Below are 17,022 nucleotides of genomic sequence, written 5' to 3'. Positions count from 1 at the left end.
TTGACACAATGAAAAGTAGCCAATGTCCATCTTGTATAGTAATGTACATTTATTTTTCCTTCAAAATAAATCATGGTGTATACCTGTATAGCCTTTTCTACCTTCCTTGAAGGTACTTTACAGTCACAGACACATTCACACACTGATGGCGTCAACCTTCCACTAGAGGCAACTTGGTTCAGTGTCTTGCCCAAGGACACTTCGACACATGACGCAAGGCGGGAGTCAAACCTGCAATCTTTTGATTAGGAGTCGACCGCCCTACCACTGCACTACGGTCCCCTCTGTCACAATAGAGGCATCAACAGCCAAACCCCTAAGTGAAAATCCTCAATGTCAGTATTCTGTGTGTCCACCATTATTTTCCAGCGCTGCCCTTAAGTCTCCTAGGCATGGAGTTCATCAGAGTTTCACAGGTTGCAACTGGAGTCCAGTTCCACTCCTCCATGATGACAACACAGAGCTAGTGTACATTTGACCCTTTATGATCCCCCACCTTCTGTTTTAGAAGACCCCAAATATGTTCAATTGGGTTTAGATCTGGAGATGCTTGGTCAATCTATCACTGTTACCCTCAGTCTCTTTAGCAAGGCAGTGGTCATCTTAGAATTGTGTTTGGGGTGATTATCATGCTGGAATACTGCCTTAGTCCAGTTTCTACAGGAAGGAATCATGTTCAGCCTCAGTATGTTTCAGTACATGTTAGCATTCATGTTTCCTATAGAGCTGCCACAAACGATTATTTTAATAGTCGACTGATCACCGATTCATTTTTCCGATTAGTCAACTAATCGGGTCATGGGCAAAGTGGATGTAACTGGCTAAAATATTAGCTAAATGCCAAATTAGCCTAAAAAACTGAAAAGTTAGCCAAAACAGCTAGCGTTTATCTGACGTATTAGCTAAATTCCAAAACAGCCTGAAAAACTTAAAAAAAAAACCTGAATTATCCAAAACAGCTAGCATGTTGATGAAAGATTAGCCAAATTCCAAATTAGCCTTAAAAAATGTAATTAAAATGTATTTCAATAGTTGATCAGTCGTCGATTAGTCGACTAATTGTGCAGCCCTAGTTTCCTTCAATGAACTGTGGCTCCCAAATGCTGGCAGCACTCATGCTTGACTGTAGGAATGACACACTTGTTTTTGAACTCCTGACCTGGTTGATGCCACACACTTGACACCACGTTAAGGTTTATCTTGGTCTCATCAGATCTCAGGATATGGTTCCAGTAATCATGTCTCTAGTCTGGTTGTCTTCAATTGTCCATAAAAAAGATATAAATAAATATCTGCAGAAATGTAAGGGGTGTGCTGTCTTTTGTGAGATACTGTATGACACAGCAGGTGAGCAGACCAGCGTGCCGTACGCATGGCTGCACGATCTGTTCCCTTCGAGGTGAGTAGTATCTTTAGAGCCTGGTGATCCTGCGTAGTGTGAATCTACGATCCCACCAATAGGTTCACCAACGTTCCACAGCCCAGACGCATCCTAGAGCTTCTTTTTCAATGGTGAAGTATTTACGCTCCACAGCAGAAACAAGTATATTCTTAGTTATCTCATTATCACAACATAGTGACATTTGCTATCTCGTGTTTGGGAGAAGGACCAGGTTTTTTTGCACACAAATAACTAAGAAATGAATCAAAACATGAAAAATGTCTTTGTTTTTTGGTCAAAAACACAGGTGTGTTAACCTTTGGAACGATGCAGTCACATGAGAGTACAATGACTTTACTGCGTCCACATGTGATTTCTCGACCTCATATAAATGCAGTGAGAAAATCTGCTCAGTCAGAAAAACAGTAGTGGAAAGAAGAAGACTCTCGACAGGTAAAAGTTGGAGGTAAGTTGACAGATTTGAAGAGTTTGAAATCAGCAACAACATTAACTTGCCATTTTTGTGTGCTTTTATTGATTCAGTCTGAAGGATGTGTCGTCTGATCCTGCTCTTTGTGACGGGGGTGCTGCTCTCTGTTGGATGGGCGCGCCCCCAACTCCCTCTTCTCTCCTCTGACATGATTAACTTTGTTAACAAACTCAACACCACCTGGACGGTCAGTATTTTACTGCTTTCTAAGCAGCCAGCTGTGTGGAGCATTTGCTTTAAACAGAACATTTTCTCCAAAATGATCATCCAGGCCGGTCAGAACTTCCACAACATGGACGGCAGCTTCGTGAAAGGACTGTGTGGGACCATCCTAAGGGGACCCAGGCTGCCAGAGGTGTAGGTGTTGACTTTTATTCACATGTCCGAGCTGCTGACTGTCAGCAGGTTCATCTAATTTGGATCCTCTCTGGTCCAGGGTTCACGATGTTGAAGGCATTGAGCTTCCAGACAGCTTCGACCCACGTGAGCAGTGGCCCAACTGTCCTACACTCAAACAGATCAGAGACCAGGCCAACTGTGGATCCTGCTGGGTAAAGTGGATAGATACCACAGATTCATCCATGAGAGCATCAGTAGAGTATATGCGGGAGCCTTTTTCTTTTTCTCTTGTTCACAGGCTTTTGGAGCAGCTGAGGCGATTTCTGATAGAATCTGTATCCAAAGTGGTGGCAAGATCTCGCTGGAGATCTCTGCAGAGGATCTGCTGACCTGCTGTGATGAGTGTGGCATGGGGTGAGCTTCAGAGACAATTCCTGAATTTAGACTTAGTTTAAAAAAAGAGTTTTGGTAAATATATCTTAATTTTGTAAATAACAATTTCCAAAATACTAAATTTTGGATCAGTTCTAGGTTGAGGTTTGATATTAGTGATGGGCATATCGATCCAAAATATCAATAGTATTGATCACAAGTTGAAGCAGATATTGATATTTCTACTCTTGTTTGAAACCTTTCTGTATCAGCAAAAAGGACCCAGCTGAGTCCCTACCATACCACTCTGACCAGTCCTGTGAGATTTCGGCATGCATTGTTCACCCAATTTCCACTCTATTTAAATGCAGAGTTGTTTTTATTGTTCTATTTAATCTTAGTCAAACATTTAGATTTATTTTTGTATCATAGTTACATGTTTCTTTTGGTTTGTTGGCTGTTTTGCATTCACTTCTTCACTTTTTACTGACACAATTTTCTATTCGATTTGTATTCTATTTACAAAGAACTATTCATGGTGATTAAAAACAATTGAGATTTTGAGATTCATGTAATATCCATCACATTTACAAAAAATAATGATATTGGTATCAATATCGGCGATTTTAACCAGTATCGGATTGATACCCAAATACTCTGTATCGCACCCCCCTTTTTAATATAAGACCCACTTCAATGAAAATTGTGTTTTTAACATATTCTTCTGGAATTTTTCTGATGATGGAGGACACATATAAAAAAAATAAATTTAGTTTCTGAGTATTTCTTTATCCAAATCGTGGTGAACCAGAAGCAGACAATAAAAAAGCAATTATGCTGGGCAGGTCACACCCTGTTCCGCTCCATTCTGATGCTTTGTTATCCTTGTCCGAGCTGGCATCTGGGACAAAACTGAAGCTCCAACATTGCTCACCATTTTTGTTGCATTGCTAATGTTAGCTTGGGGTTGTGAGGGGATGTAAGCTAGCGGGAGAGCAGACTCACCCACAACTCAATGGTGATTTTTTATTGAGCAGACACTACATCCTAGAAAATGACAGGTTTTTAGCTTTTGACTGAAATGGCATAATGAAAAGGCAACCGGGAACGCTTTGACAGTAGATCGGTAATCAAAGTGGGACTTAACACATTGTTGACATCATTTTCATTTTAAAGATACTTAAAAACACAATGACTGAGTCATAAATGAAAAAAGTCACGACATCAATAAAAAGTAGTGCTGCCACAAACAAATATTTTAATAGTCCAATAATCACCAATTATTTTTTCCGATTAGTCGTCTGATTGGGTCATGTGCAAACTGGATGTAAAGCACACATCTTAACCATCAAAACCAACTAAAAATGATATATATATATATATATATATATATATATATATATATATATATATAGCATTACCTGCAATAATGCTAGTGTGAATGCTGTAAACTGAATTTGGCCACTGAAGATGCTAGTGCTAATAGCTGAAGATGCTGAAATTGATAGCTGAAAACGCTAAAGTCAATAGCTGAAAAACACTGAAACTGATGCTGAAAACGCTGAAGCTGATAGCCAACTAGTTAGTTAAATTAGTTAAATGCAAAATTAGCCTAACAAACTGAAAAAAGCTCAAATTACCCAAAAGAGATAGCATGTAGCAAAAATATTAGCTAAACTTCAAACTAGCCTAAAAAGAAAAAAAAGTCTAAATTAGCCAAAATAGCTAACATAATGACATTATAACTTTCAACTTTATGACACTCTGACACCAAATTATATAAAAAAAACAACTAATCAACTATTAAATTATTCATTTACTATTTTAATAGTTGATTAGTCATCGATTAGTCGAATAATCGTGGCAGCCCTATTAAAAAGTCATCAGTAATTATTTTTTATGTGAAGACATTTTTTTTGCTTTTAGTTTGTACGTTTGGAAGTTGCTTTTATTTTGTGAAGCGCTTTGTGTTGCTTAGTTTTTATTATTAGTTTAACATTAAAGCAATTTTTATTACAAAAGTGAATAGAGTCTAATAAGACAAATGATTAAAATTGTGTGTTGTAGCTGTTTTGGTGGCTTTCCTTCTGCTGCTTGGGAATTTTGGACAAACAAAGGACTTGTGACAGGAGGCTTGTTTGACTCCAAAGTCGGTGAGTTCCTCACACTCAGGTTCATGCTGTTTCTGCTGAAACCACTCTCAAACCCTGATCATGCGCTGCAGGCTGCAGACCCTACACCCTCGCCCCCTGTGAACACCATGTGAATGGAAGCCGTCCTCCTTGTCAGGGTGAAGTGGAGACTCCCAAGTGTGTGACGCAGTGCATCGATGGATACTCACTGTCATACCCAAAGGACAAACACTTGGGTACAGGAACATGGAGCAGCTTTTCCTTAACGCCAGTTTGTATTCTTGGCCTCATTGGTGTCGCCCTCTTTAGGCCAACGCGCGTACAGCATCCCATCCCAGCAGGAGCAGATCATGACTGAGCTGTACAAGAACGGGCCTGTGGAGGCAGCCTTCAGTGTTTATGCAGATTTTCTGCTATATAAGAATGGTATACAGCCAGTAGTTTATATTTAAAACCTGCAGCTAACTTCGTCTAAGCAATCAAATGTTTTTGTCCCTTCATCAGGTGTGTATCAGCATGTGACAGGAGACATGCTAGGAGGTCACGCTGTTAAGATCCTGGGCTGGGGGGAGGAGAATGGGACCCCTTACTGGCTGGTTGCAAACTCCTGGAACAGTGACTGGGGCGACAAAGGTAAAACTTCTTCAATCAATATGGAGACCTCAGACACTTATTTCACCCCAATCCCTAACTGCTAAAAAAACTATATAGTGCCCTGATGATGATTTTAAAAGCAGTGTTCACTACTTTTCTTTCGTTTTTCTAAACGGCGGATATGGCGTCACAGATTTCACAAAGTGAAAATCGAATCAATACGAACATTTCACAACATCTATTTGAGACTCCACTGTGTTCTGATGATGAAAATGTGGATGGTTTGTTAAAAATTACATCTAAACACGTTTTTTTTTTTCGCAAACGTTGTTCCATAATGCAATGTGGTCTATATTCGCTAATGTAGTGACCATTGATGTATGCTAGTTTTTCGCAAAGACTTCTGGGAAATTTCTAGTGAACTCAATTTTGGAATAGTAGATTCGGACAGTACTAGAAAATGGTGAATTTTTGGAAGTGTTTGTGACTCATAATTCAGAATAAAAGTCAATACTGGAAATGCTTTTTCATTTTCCAAATGTACCTGCATTACTTGTCTCTTAAATAAAATGAAAAAGCAATTCTCCAATCTGCGTTTCCATTTTCTTCATCAATACGCTTATTTTGTGACATAATCAAAGTGACAAAGCCAATGAAGACTACTTTTTTGTTTTCACATCCCGCCGTGCAAAACGTGTCTCATAAATCAGTTTGAATTAGGTTCCAAGGCAGGGGTGCATCACAATGACGTCAATGCTCACTCTTCATCTGCTTTGGTTAGCCCATACTACCAGGAAACAACATGCTGTTCTCATTGACTTATATAGAGAAAAGGCAAAAATAGAAAAAGGAAGGAAGAGATGGAAAAACAAGTTCAAATTTTAGATTAATCTTTATTAATCGTTTTTTTTACCTTTAAGACGGGTATACAATGCTTCCCATCCCGAGCTATATGGTAGCATAGTGGTTCGCGATACAGCCGTCCACCCCAATGTCTTTACAATTTATATTTCAAATTTGATATTTCTAATTGAATTTTGGTACAAATTTAAGTTTTTGAATTTGAATTAAATTACAGAATGAGCAGTGTTGAAGAAGAAAAAGAAAAAGCCATTCGGAGAACTGCTTTTTCATTTCATTTAAGAGACAAGTAATGCAGTTACATTGTGAAAATGAAAAAGCATTTCTAGTATTTACTTTTATTTTGAATTATGAAACACAAACGCTTCCAGACAAACGCACAATACAGTGCATAATATAGTGAGTAGGGGGTGCGTGGGGGGGGGGTTGGACATAACCTTATTGTTCCTTTATCTCTGGTATGTTTGAACATTTGGTGTTGTAAGACTTTCTAATATTAAGTTTTGTATTTATTTAGCTTTAACATGTAATTTTCCCATTTTTTGTGATCTAACTGGCTTTTCTTCGAATGACGTTTACATTTTTAAAAAGTTCTTTAAAATTGCAAAAGTAATTAATAGAAAGGGGCTCTTCTGCTGAACTCTTGTAAGAAAAAATATCAGTTTTGTACTGATGAAGAGGCCTCAAAACAAATCTGCCTTCTGTCTCATGTAGGTTTCTTCAAAATCAGGCGGGGAAACGACGAATGTGGAATTGAGTCCGAGATGGTCGCTGGAGCTCCACTCAGCTAAAAAGATGAAACTCATTTGATAATTGATGCTTCATTGGAGAAAATCAACAGAAAAAGTCAAACATAACACATCTAATTAATGATAGTCTTAAACCGTTGACAGACTCACTCTTAAGCTTTTGTGTTTTTACCATTATTATCAATGAATCACTACACTACCATGTTTGACAGAATCATGTGTCATCTTTAAATGTCCAATAATACAATAAACATTGTTTGTTTTATTCATATCCAGATCTAAATACACTGTGGAATACCTAATAAATGGTAAATTACCTCTAAAACTTGGTCAAACACATCCCAGATCTCTGTTTTCTTTCTTTAAAAACAAACTAAAACCCAAAAGGTTTTAATTTTTTATTTATTTTTTTTTAACTTAGGCCTATATATTAAATTACAACATAAAAACAAAACGTTTTAAAGGAGTAGCAGCTGCACCAAGGTGAAGTATTGATACTATTGTGATGACATAAATATTTCATCTCAGTTTTCCTTCATTATCTACAGCAAAGAGTTTAAAATAAATTGAGGGGTTCATACAAGCCTAAAGTCCATTTAGCTGCAATTTACCAGAAATTTCGCTTTTTCTTGGTGGATCGGGTAATCACGTAGGCAGTTACGGTGTGGCAAAGGGAAAAAAGGTAGAAAGCTTAAAACTGGGGGTTTCCGTCGATGCCTTACAGCCAATGATTACGGCCGCAAATTATATTTCTTTGCCGCCGGCTCCGGCAGGGGGAGGGACTTCCGGCTATTAATTTTCAAGCACCATATTTTTTTCTCTGTGGCCAGATTCTCTTGCATAATTTGGGTGGGAAACTTTCCAATTTGGCAACACTGTCATATACAGTGTATATATATACTGTATATGACAGTGTTGCCAAATTATGACATTTTTGAAAGTCGTTCACGGGTGGACAGATTTTTCTGGATGATTTCAGTATCTGTGATGTTCTGAGTCTAAATCTAAATAGATTTTTTTTAAAAGAAGACATTTAAAACATTTTTAGTAGCCTATTTAAAAGAAATTACACCAATGAAAAAGTTAGGTCCAATCCAAATTCTTCCCTTCTTCCTTCCCCTTCATTTAGCCCTCCAAACGGAGAGTTATGAAAAAATGCTGTCTCATATTTCGGATGTTACTTTTGTTCGATGACGTCACCAATAATTGCCAATCCAGCTAGCGTTAGCGCGGAGCTTCCAGCACTTGAATATACATAACAACAGCAGTTTTATAACTTTAAAAGATCATACTACAATAAAAATCATCACTTACATTGAAATACAAACTTCTGTGGTTCAGAGTGCATCCACATGAAGAAAAGTGCTTCTCAGCGCGACACGGTTTACCCTCGTGACGGAGGACTTTGTATCCCTCCACTTGGAAGGTCGGATTAAAAGAAGAAAAATCCCGAACACACTTGTAAGGGGAAAGGAGAAGGGAAGAATTCGGATTGGGCCTGACTTCATCGACATCTTGTGACCTTTGAGCCATATATTCTAAATACAAATACACATGTCGTTGGATAACAAATTACAAAAGGTGATATTATTTAACTATATTTGTAAATGGCTAATGGTTCCATTATACATTTTTTGTCTATAAGAAATTACATACTTTTATTAAATAAATGTATTAAAAAGTGTAAATTTTTATAAACCACTTACTAGTTCTTGCTGGTTGGTTCAAGAGAATCCACAGAGAAAAAAATATGGCGCCCGAAAATCAATAACCGGAAGTCCCTCCCCCTGCCGCAAAAATAAAAAGAAAACTAAAAAAAAAAACATTTTTTTAAGCTTTCGGCCTTTTCCCGTTTCTTCGCTTTGTTATCGGCCCCTTTTACCGTTTTTGTCTCGGTGAAACTCGGTTGGTCCTCACGGAGGCGCAGCTTGTAAGGCGGGCTGGGAGCCACCAGCAGGGGGCGCTCGTCAACACGAAGAACCGATAAGAAGCAGTGAAGACTGTAGGAGAGCGCCGAGCCAGAGGAGGCGGACTTTGAACATCTGAGCTGGAACGAGGAAGCGGCATCTCCGAGGCAAAACGCCGGCCGGCAATATATAAATTTTATCTAAAAATAAAACGAGCGCTGATGTTAAAGAAGAGAAGGACCTGCGGACATCCCGAGCGCTCTAAGGTGGAATGAAGGCAGGTTCCAACACGTCTCCATATTTGTTACTGTGTGTTGTCCCTGTCGCGTCGGCGGAACCCGGGCTGGGAGCAGAGCACAGACGGCTGTCATGTACCTGAGCAGTGCGGAGCTGTGGAGGACATGCTGGGAGGGGGTCTCCAGGCCGTACACGCTGTTCCTCTGCTCCGTCACTGCCGCCCTCTACTATCTGTGGGGCCGCAAGTGTCAGGTCAGTCAAGGTTATGCAACGACTGCCCACGTCCTCCTCTCCCCCCACTTAATGCAATCAACCACAATCATTTATGGCTTTTGTAATTGTCACCATGTGGGGCTACTGAGCTGTTTATCAATCAGAAGAGCAAATCCCCATCAACCCCATCCACCCATCTCCTCCTCAGCCACCAGCTCTGATCTGCAGCCAGCCCTTCAGTGCATTCCTCCGCAAACACTGTCCTGTGGTCTCGGAGAGCTTCAGCCCCACTCCATGGTGCTGGGAGGGCCGGCTTCAAACCCTCATCTGTGTTCTCCTGAAAACCAAACCGCCTGTGTCCTATCGCAAGTAAAAGCAAACCCATTTCGAAAGTTCAGATATATTTAGTCGTCTTCTAAAACTGCAGTTTTCTTCCTCTTTCAGTGAGTTGATCCGTACGCTCGATGGAGGTCAGATCTCTCTGGACTGGGTGGACAATCAGTCCAGCACCACCTACCCAGAATCCTCCACTCGTCCTACGGTTCTCATCCTCCCGGGCCTGACGGGAAACAGCCAGGTGTCCTATGTCCGACATGCCGTCACTCAGGCCACACGCCACGGCTACAGGTACGCCGATGTCCTCACCTGTGGAAGCTGGAGCTGAAGACACAGCTTTTAGATAGTGCTGCCACAAACCATTATTTTGATAGTCGAGTAATCAACAATTATTTTTTCAGATTAGTTTACTAATCGGGTGATGTTCAAATTAAATGTAAAGCACACATCTTAACCATCATTAGCTTTAAACGAACTAAAAACTAGATATACAGCATTACCTGTAAAAATGCTGTAAACTAAATTTGGTGTGCTGAAGATGCTAGTAGTGATAGCTGAAGATGCTGAAGTTGATTGCTAAAAATACAGAAGCTGATAGCTGAAATCACTGAAGCGAATAGCTGAAAATGCTGAAACTGATAGCCAGCTATAATATTAGTTAAATGCCAAATTAGCAAAAAAACCCTGAAAAAAGTCAAAACTAGCCAAAAGAGCTAGCATGTAGCTGAAATGTTATCTAAACTCCAAAATAACCTAAAAAATGGAAAAACAGCCCAAATTAGCTGAAACAGCTAGTATGTAGCTCAACTATTAGCCAAACTCAAAAACTGAAAAAAAAACTAAATAGGCAAAAACAGCTAGTGTGTAGCTAAAATGTTAGTTAACTCCAAAATAGCCTTAAAAACTGAAAAAAATCATAAATAAGCCAAAACAGTTAACATGTAGCTGAACTATTAGCTAAACTCCAAAATAGCCTTAAAAATTTAAAAAAATCCTTCATTAGCCAACACAGCCTGCAGGTAGCTGAACTATTAGCTGAACTCCAAAATGGTCTGAAAAATGGAGGAAAAAAAACCTTAATTAGCCAAAACAGCTAGCATGAAGCTGAACTATTAGCTAAACTCCAAAATAGCCTAAAATACCTTAATAAATGCAAAAATAGTCTGGAGAGCTAGCAGAATTCCATTGTAACTTTCAACTTTACTACACTGTGACTCCATATAATATAAAGTAACAATTGACTGTTAAATTAGTCGTCGACTGTTTTAATAGTCGATTATTCGTTGATTAGTCGACTAATTGTTCCAGCCCTACTTTTAGATGATGTCATTTTGTTATTTTTGTTTAGGTGTGTGGTGTTCAACAACAGAGGAGTTTCAGGGGAGAAGTTGTTGGTGAGTATTACTGCAAAAACAACCCAAATATTCCTCATATTCATTTGTTTTTACTTTAACTTATTATTTTAAGCAATTCAAAAATAGGCAAATTTACTTTTTTGCTTTACAATAAACCCTAAAAATATAAAAACAAAAAATAAATGTAAGAATAAAGTTTTAAAATTATGAGATAAAAGTCGTAATTTTACAAAGAAAAACATTTCTGCTTTTCAAAATAATAGTTGGTTGTGTGAGCCTCTTCACATTATCCACCCTGTATCCACAATCTTCTTCTGCTGAGGTCTGCAAATCATTTTAATGTCCTCAAACGTATTATGTTGACTTAGTATTTCCTTATTTATGAAACCAATACTGAAGTAAACATTTACAATCCACTCTACAGCTCTCATACTGAAACACAATTTTGTTGTTGTTTATATTTTGTCACCACATAAATCTTCGGCTTTAATCTTGTTAATTCTAATCCTATAACTTAAGAAGGTATAACTTTTATTTAGTAAAATATTGATTCATTTATTTTATAATGATATTACAACTTTATTCTAATAACATTTTGACTTTTTCTACATAATTTAGCATTTTTTTCCTCGTAAAATGACAATTATTCTTATGATTTTAAGAGTTATAGATTTGACTTTTTTCTAATGACTTTATTAGGATACATTTTTAACTTTTTACTCATAACGACTCTATTTTGTTAAATGACAAGATTTAAAAATACATTTATGATTTTATCCTCATTTTTTTCTTTTTTGTCATAAAGACTTTAGTTGTGTAAATGACAACTTTTTTTCCTCAACAACAACTTAGTTTTTGTGAATTTTTTATTTTATTTTTTTTCTTCATGATGCCTCTTATTCTTGTAAAATGACATTTTTTTACATAATTGAACAACTTTATTCTCATAAATGTCTTTTATTTTTGTGGCTGAGTTATAATATTAAAAACTAATTAAAAGAGGTAAACATTTAATTCCTTTAACTGACACTCAGCTGAAGTGCTCTGTGGAAAAATGATTAAAAAAAATCAAATAATTTCTGGAAAGTATTCACCCTAATTAGGAGTTCACCGTACTATAGTCTGTCATATTTCTCTAAAAAGTAACGCTCCTCTTGTGTGGCTCCTCCTACTCTGAAGACTCCAGTCACCTACTGCGCTGCGAACACCTCCGATCTGGAGCGTGTGGTCCAGCACGTGAAGGGCCTCTACCCTCAGGCTCCTCTGCTCGGCGCTGGTGTGTCTTTAGGAGGGTGAGTTGTTTGGTGAAGATCTGAATCAAGGTTTGCTTTCAGAACATCCTCCATCTTTGATCTTTTCATTCTCTCACGTGCAGCATGATCTTGTTGAACTACCTGGCCCGGAAGCGGGGGGATTCGGGGATGGTGGCAGGAATCACCATCTCCGTGGCCTGGGATGCGATCGTTTCCTCAAACTCGTTGGAAAAGCCTCTCAACTGGCTGCTCTTCAACATATACCTCACATACGGCCTGTGCCGCACCGTCTCCAGGTCAGACGCCGTCTGTTGGTGCAAAGTGAAGTGTCGTGCGGCGGAGGTTTGAGTTTGTGTTCCTCACAGGCACAGGAAGGTTTTAGAGAAGGTGGTGGACGTCGACCACGTCCTGAAGGTAAGATTGGGATTTGGAGATCACGTCCTCGCGCGCACGTTTCCATCTTGTGCCATCCTCTCTTGCAGGCGAGAACGATCCGGGAGTTTGATGAGCGCCTCACTTCGGTGGTGTTCGGTTACAAGACTTGTGTGGATTATTACCTCGATGCCAGTCCAGGAAAGAAACTGCCCCAGACTGCTGTACCCATCCTGTGTCTCAACGCAGCCGACGATCCATTTTCCCCTGAGAACGGTGAGCCCATCAGACTGTGTTCAAATCTTTCAAATGGCATCTTAAACTTTTATTCATGTCTTTCCGTGATTTTACAGACATTTTCACAGTAAAATGTACATCTTGTGCTTCCATGTTTGGTCAGAAGGGGGAGCTGCAGGAAGGTTTTAGCCTAGAATAAATGAGGCAGTGGAGAGTAGGGCTGATACGATTAGTCGATTAGTCGACTATTAAAATAGTCGATTAGTTGTTACTTTAGATTATATGGAGTCAGATTGTAGTAAAGTTGAAAGTTATGGCATTCTGCTAACTTTTTGGACTATTTTGGCAATTATTAAGATTGTTTAGGATATTTTGGAGTTTAGCCAATATTTCAGCTACATGCTAGCTATTTTGGCTAACTTAGGCTTTTTTGTTTTTTAGGCTATTTTGGAGGTTAGCTAATATATGGGCTACATGCTAGATATTTTGGCTAATTCAGGCTTTTTTCAGTTTTCAGGCTCATTTCTAGTTTAGTAAATATTTCAGCTGCATGTTAGCTATTTTTGCTAATTGTTTTTTTTTTTTTAGGCTCATTTGGAGTTTAGCTAATATTTCAGCTACATGTTAGCTATTTTGGCTAATTTTTTGTTTTGTTTATTTTTTTTTAGGCTCATTTGGAGTTTAGCTAATATTTCAGCTAAATGCTTGCTGTTTTGGCTAATTTAGGCTTTTTTCCGTTTTTTGGGGTCTATTTTGGTGTTTAGCTAATGGTTCAGCTACATGTTAGCTATTTTGGCTAATTGTTTTTGTTTTGTTTGTTTTTTAGGCTCATTTGGAGTTTAGCTAATATTTCAGCTGCATCCTAGATATTTTGGCTAATTCAGGCTTTTTTCTGTTTTCAAGTTGACAGGGAAACCAAAGTTATGAGAATATGTATTTTTCATTATACGTGTCTGTAAGGGATCACAATCATCTTTTGCTCCGTTTTAAAAGCGTCTCCAGTGGTCTTTTTATTATGATTTGGCCATTTTTATCAAAAAAAATATTAAAAAGTTGTTTTCTAGGTCATAGTTTCTGCAGTAGTTCATTAGAAATTCAACTGTGAGTTGTGGGTCGGACTGTTGGTGGGGAGTAAGCCTGCACTTATGTCCCATCATCCATCTGTTTTTACGCTCCCCTGCTAGTTTACAGTCCCTCACACCTCCAACCTAGCATTACCGGTGCAACACAAATGGAGAGCAGTATTGGAGGTATCCAGCCGTACAATTTTAATCCAGATTTTGGCTCGGACAAGGAGAACAAAGACGTTCATGGATCTATCTAGTGGATGCATCAGAATGAAGCGCCGCAGCCTCCCCCCCCCCCATCTCCTTCTTATTAACTACGATTTGTAACTATACATCGTGCTTTGGGAGAAAGTGGAACACTCTTGAACAAATCCAGCAAGCAATCTAAGATTGCTGAGGACAGAAAGCTTATAAACCCAGCCTGCTGCTCTGCTCTCTGTCTTAAGTAGACAGCTGGTGCCAATTGAGGGACATTGGCCACACCTGCCAGGTGAGCCAAAGGACTGGAGGGAAAAAATCACAGCAGGACACAACTGTCCACTTTTGTATTTTTCCGCTAGACCCAAACCAAGTTGCCCATAGGGGACGTAATATTAATGTTTGATTATAGGCGTAAGGAGTTTAGGATCAACTACAAACAAATCTTCATCTAAAGTTAGCAAAGCCAATCTTCAAAAGGATGATGGTTTTAGAATTTCAACTTGACGATTGTTTTTCTCGTGTTTTCTTGTAAAAATGTTTAATTTTCCTGTCTGGGTGAAGTGTTTTATTTATTTTTTTTTTTACTTCCTCTTGCAGCTTTTCCCGTCTCGGTCGTCCAGTCCCTGCCGAACGTGGCGCTGCTCGTGACGGCTCACGGCGGACACATCGCCTTCCTTCAGGGATTGTTTCCACGAGGGGAAAATTTAATGGAGCGCCTGTTTGGCCAGTTTTTTCATGCAGCGTTTGAGCACCCCAGAGACCTCAAGAAAGCATGTAACATCAAAGAGGAATAGGAAAAAAATCTGAAAAAAACTTCAATAGATAAGTTCTTAACCCCTAAGGGACAGCTGTAAGTAAATACAAAAATAAGATTATACAACAAACGGTAAATTGCAAATTTTTAACATCATAAAACACATAGTTGAGAGAGCTGACATTTTGCTAAAAATGTGAAATTTATTGTGATTCCAGGTGAAAATTGTTGCTAATTTGTTTATTTTTTGTCATAGTTTGTATATTTTTTTTCTTAAATTTCAGAGCCATTGCAGTGAAGTATTTAAATGTAAATTAATGAAGGCACAGTCAGTTTGAAGGACTTTGTTAATAACCTCCATTTCTTCTCGTGAACAGCCCTTTGGGTGAAAATGATTGGAGCATGAAGTCTGTTGATGTCAGCAACACTTGTAGTAACACCCCCCAGACACCAGGGGGCTCCATAGTTTCAGCTGAATCATGCTAATATATGAAAAAAAGTTCGTTTTTTTTTTTAATTTCTTTTCAAAAAGCTTATAGGATCTAACCAAAAAGACAAGATAAATAAATTTACTCTGTTGAAGTGAGTAAATATGAATGTAGAAAACCCGCATGAAATGAAAAATATACATAAAATACAGCTCCAGCAGATGAGAGATGTTCAATCAGCATCAAAAAACATCTGGCTTCTTTTTCTGCATGAAGCTCAAAGTTGATTTTTAGAACCATGAAAATATTCTGCACCTAAAACAATCTAGTTTTTACCAAATGTAAAGAAAAAAAATTAAATATTTTTTTGTATTTGGCACCTTCACTGCTGTAGAACATAAGATTGTATGAAGAATCTTTACTTAACAAAAAACTCAGAGCACTATAAGCCCTTAACGTCAAAGTATTGTAACCTTTGACATTTAAAAATTGTAACTTAAGTGTAAAAGGGATGGACTACAAAGGGAATTTGTAAAAAAAAAATACTTTTTTGCACTTTGTTTTAACACAAAGGTTTTAATTTATTGAAGCTTGATGAGTTTTTATTAGTCTTTTTGTTTGAAATGACTAAGTAGGAAGTTTGTTTGCCTTTCTTTGAAGCTCATGTCCAACAAAGGTGTGACTTTCATTTGCCTTCTAAGATTTCATGAGAAATTCTTTTAGTCAAACTCTTTCGATCGTAAAAATCAACAATGACGACAGTTACAGTTCTTCTTTTTTTGAGTTTTATTTAACAGTCTTGTGTGTTTACTCGTTGTTGTGCTTAAACTTGTATTATCAAATGATGAACAAGATTTTTGAAATTTCTGGGTTTTTTTAAACAAAAAAATGTTTTAATTAGAAGACTAGTTTTAGTTTCAATCAATGCTAGCTAAAAGTTTCACTCTAGTTCTGCAAAAAGGTTTAACAAGTTGGTCATTGAGTGAGATAGGAAAAGTTCCACTAAATCTAATAAAAAATTAATTCCTATTTGGATCCTTTTGAATGTAAAAAGCACATTTATGGATGTGTTCGGTTAGTATGGAGCTAATTTAGGGATGATATTTGAAAACCCAAATAAAACTAATTGAAAAAAAATGTTAGTGTTTGCACTAAAAAAGTTTAAAATGTCCCAAACTTTTTGCTATTCTTAAACAAAATGAAATATTTTCAACTTCAAATGTTATGTTTTTTAACTTTCAAAACTCAAAATTTCAATTTCATGAAAAATGGTTAATAGCCATAAAGCTACAGGAGATCCAATTGTGTTTGAACCATTTTATGCCAGCATAAAGACGCTTTCGATGTCTGTATGGAACACGATAAGATGGCGCTTTGAACGGACTAGAACGGCGTTTTGGACGCACGATTTATATGCGATAAAACTCTGATTTTTACACCTGTCTTGGGACAACTTCAGACTATGATAGTACAGACTTAACAGCCATTTTAAAAAAATATTTTTTACAGTTCTCAGAGTCAGTGAATGCACCGAGACTGAAGTTACCACCCTCATCGATTTTGATTGGTCCTCCGTGTTAGCCCCGCCCCATTGCACCAAAACGGGGCCAAAAGTTTTGAAACAGAAATTTTCAGATTTGAAAAAAAAAAAGTTGAAATTGAAATTTTGAAACCTAAAAAAAACCCAGAACACTTGAAGCTGAAAATAATTACGTTTATCTAAGAATAGTATAAAGTTTTGGAC

General features: G+C 37.8%; 2 protein-coding genes and 1 long non-coding RNA gene across 4 annotated transcripts; 2 read left to right on the top strand and 1 right to left on the bottom strand.

Annotated features, from left to right (window-relative positions):
• The first annotated feature begins 1,750 nt into the window (after positions 1-1,750).
• On the top strand, positions 1,751-7,257 carry ctsbb (cathepsin Bb). The gene is made up of 10 exons (XM_024291449.2): positions 1,751-1,847; positions 1,925-2,058; positions 2,143-2,228; positions 2,308-2,422; positions 2,509-2,624; positions 4,650-4,735; positions 4,807-4,950; positions 5,024-5,140; positions 5,219-5,347; positions 6,884-7,257. Exons 2-10 carry the CDS (start codon positions 1,933-1,935, stop codon positions 6,958-6,960), a joined length of 996 nt encoding a protein of 331 aa, XP_024147217.1. The 5' UTR covers positions 1,751-1,847; positions 1,925-1,932; the 3' UTR covers positions 6,961-7,257.
• A 66-nt stretch (positions 7,258-7,323) lies between these two features.
• Positions 7,324-8,681, bottom strand: LOC118598167. The gene is made up of 2 exons (XR_004947285.1): positions 8,625-8,681; positions 7,324-8,376 (listed from the first exon to the last, which is right to left on the bottom strand). It is a non-coding gene; the product is annotated as an uncharacterized LOC118598167 (long non-coding RNA).
• Positions 8,682-8,935: 254 nt separating this feature from the next.
• LOC112158205 (phospholipase ABHD3) lies at positions 8,936-15,304 on the top strand. 2 transcript variants are annotated; one of them, XM_024291451.2, is made up of 9 exons: positions 8,936-9,102; positions 9,484-9,644; positions 9,720-9,902; positions 10,960-11,005; positions 12,146-12,258; positions 12,342-12,515; positions 12,585-12,633; positions 12,702-12,867; positions 14,694-15,304. In XM_024291451.2, the coding sequence occupies exons 1-9, from the start codon at positions 9,097-9,099 to the stop codon at positions 14,888-14,890; spliced, it is 1,095 nt and encodes a 364-aa protein (XP_024147219.1). In that variant the 5' UTR covers positions 8,936-9,096; the 3' UTR covers positions 14,891-15,304. The 2 variants fall into 2 exon arrangements, with proteins under 2 accessions (XP_024147219.1, XP_024147218.1); XM_024291450.2 differs by having other exon boundaries at positions 8,936-9,314.
• The last annotated feature ends 1,718 nt before the right edge of the window (positions 15,305-17,022 follow it).

Source organism: Oryzias melastigma, linkage group LG24, assembly GCF_002922805.2.
Source record: "Oryzias melastigma strain HK-1 linkage group LG24, ASM292280v2, whole genome shotgun sequence".
In the NCBI taxonomy this organism is placed as follows: Eukaryota; Metazoa; Chordata; class Actinopteri; order Beloniformes; family Adrianichthyidae; genus Oryzias; species Oryzias melastigma.
The sequence above is the reverse complement of the archived record's forward strand: the minus strand, read 5'-3'. Positions and strand labels throughout refer to the sequence as shown.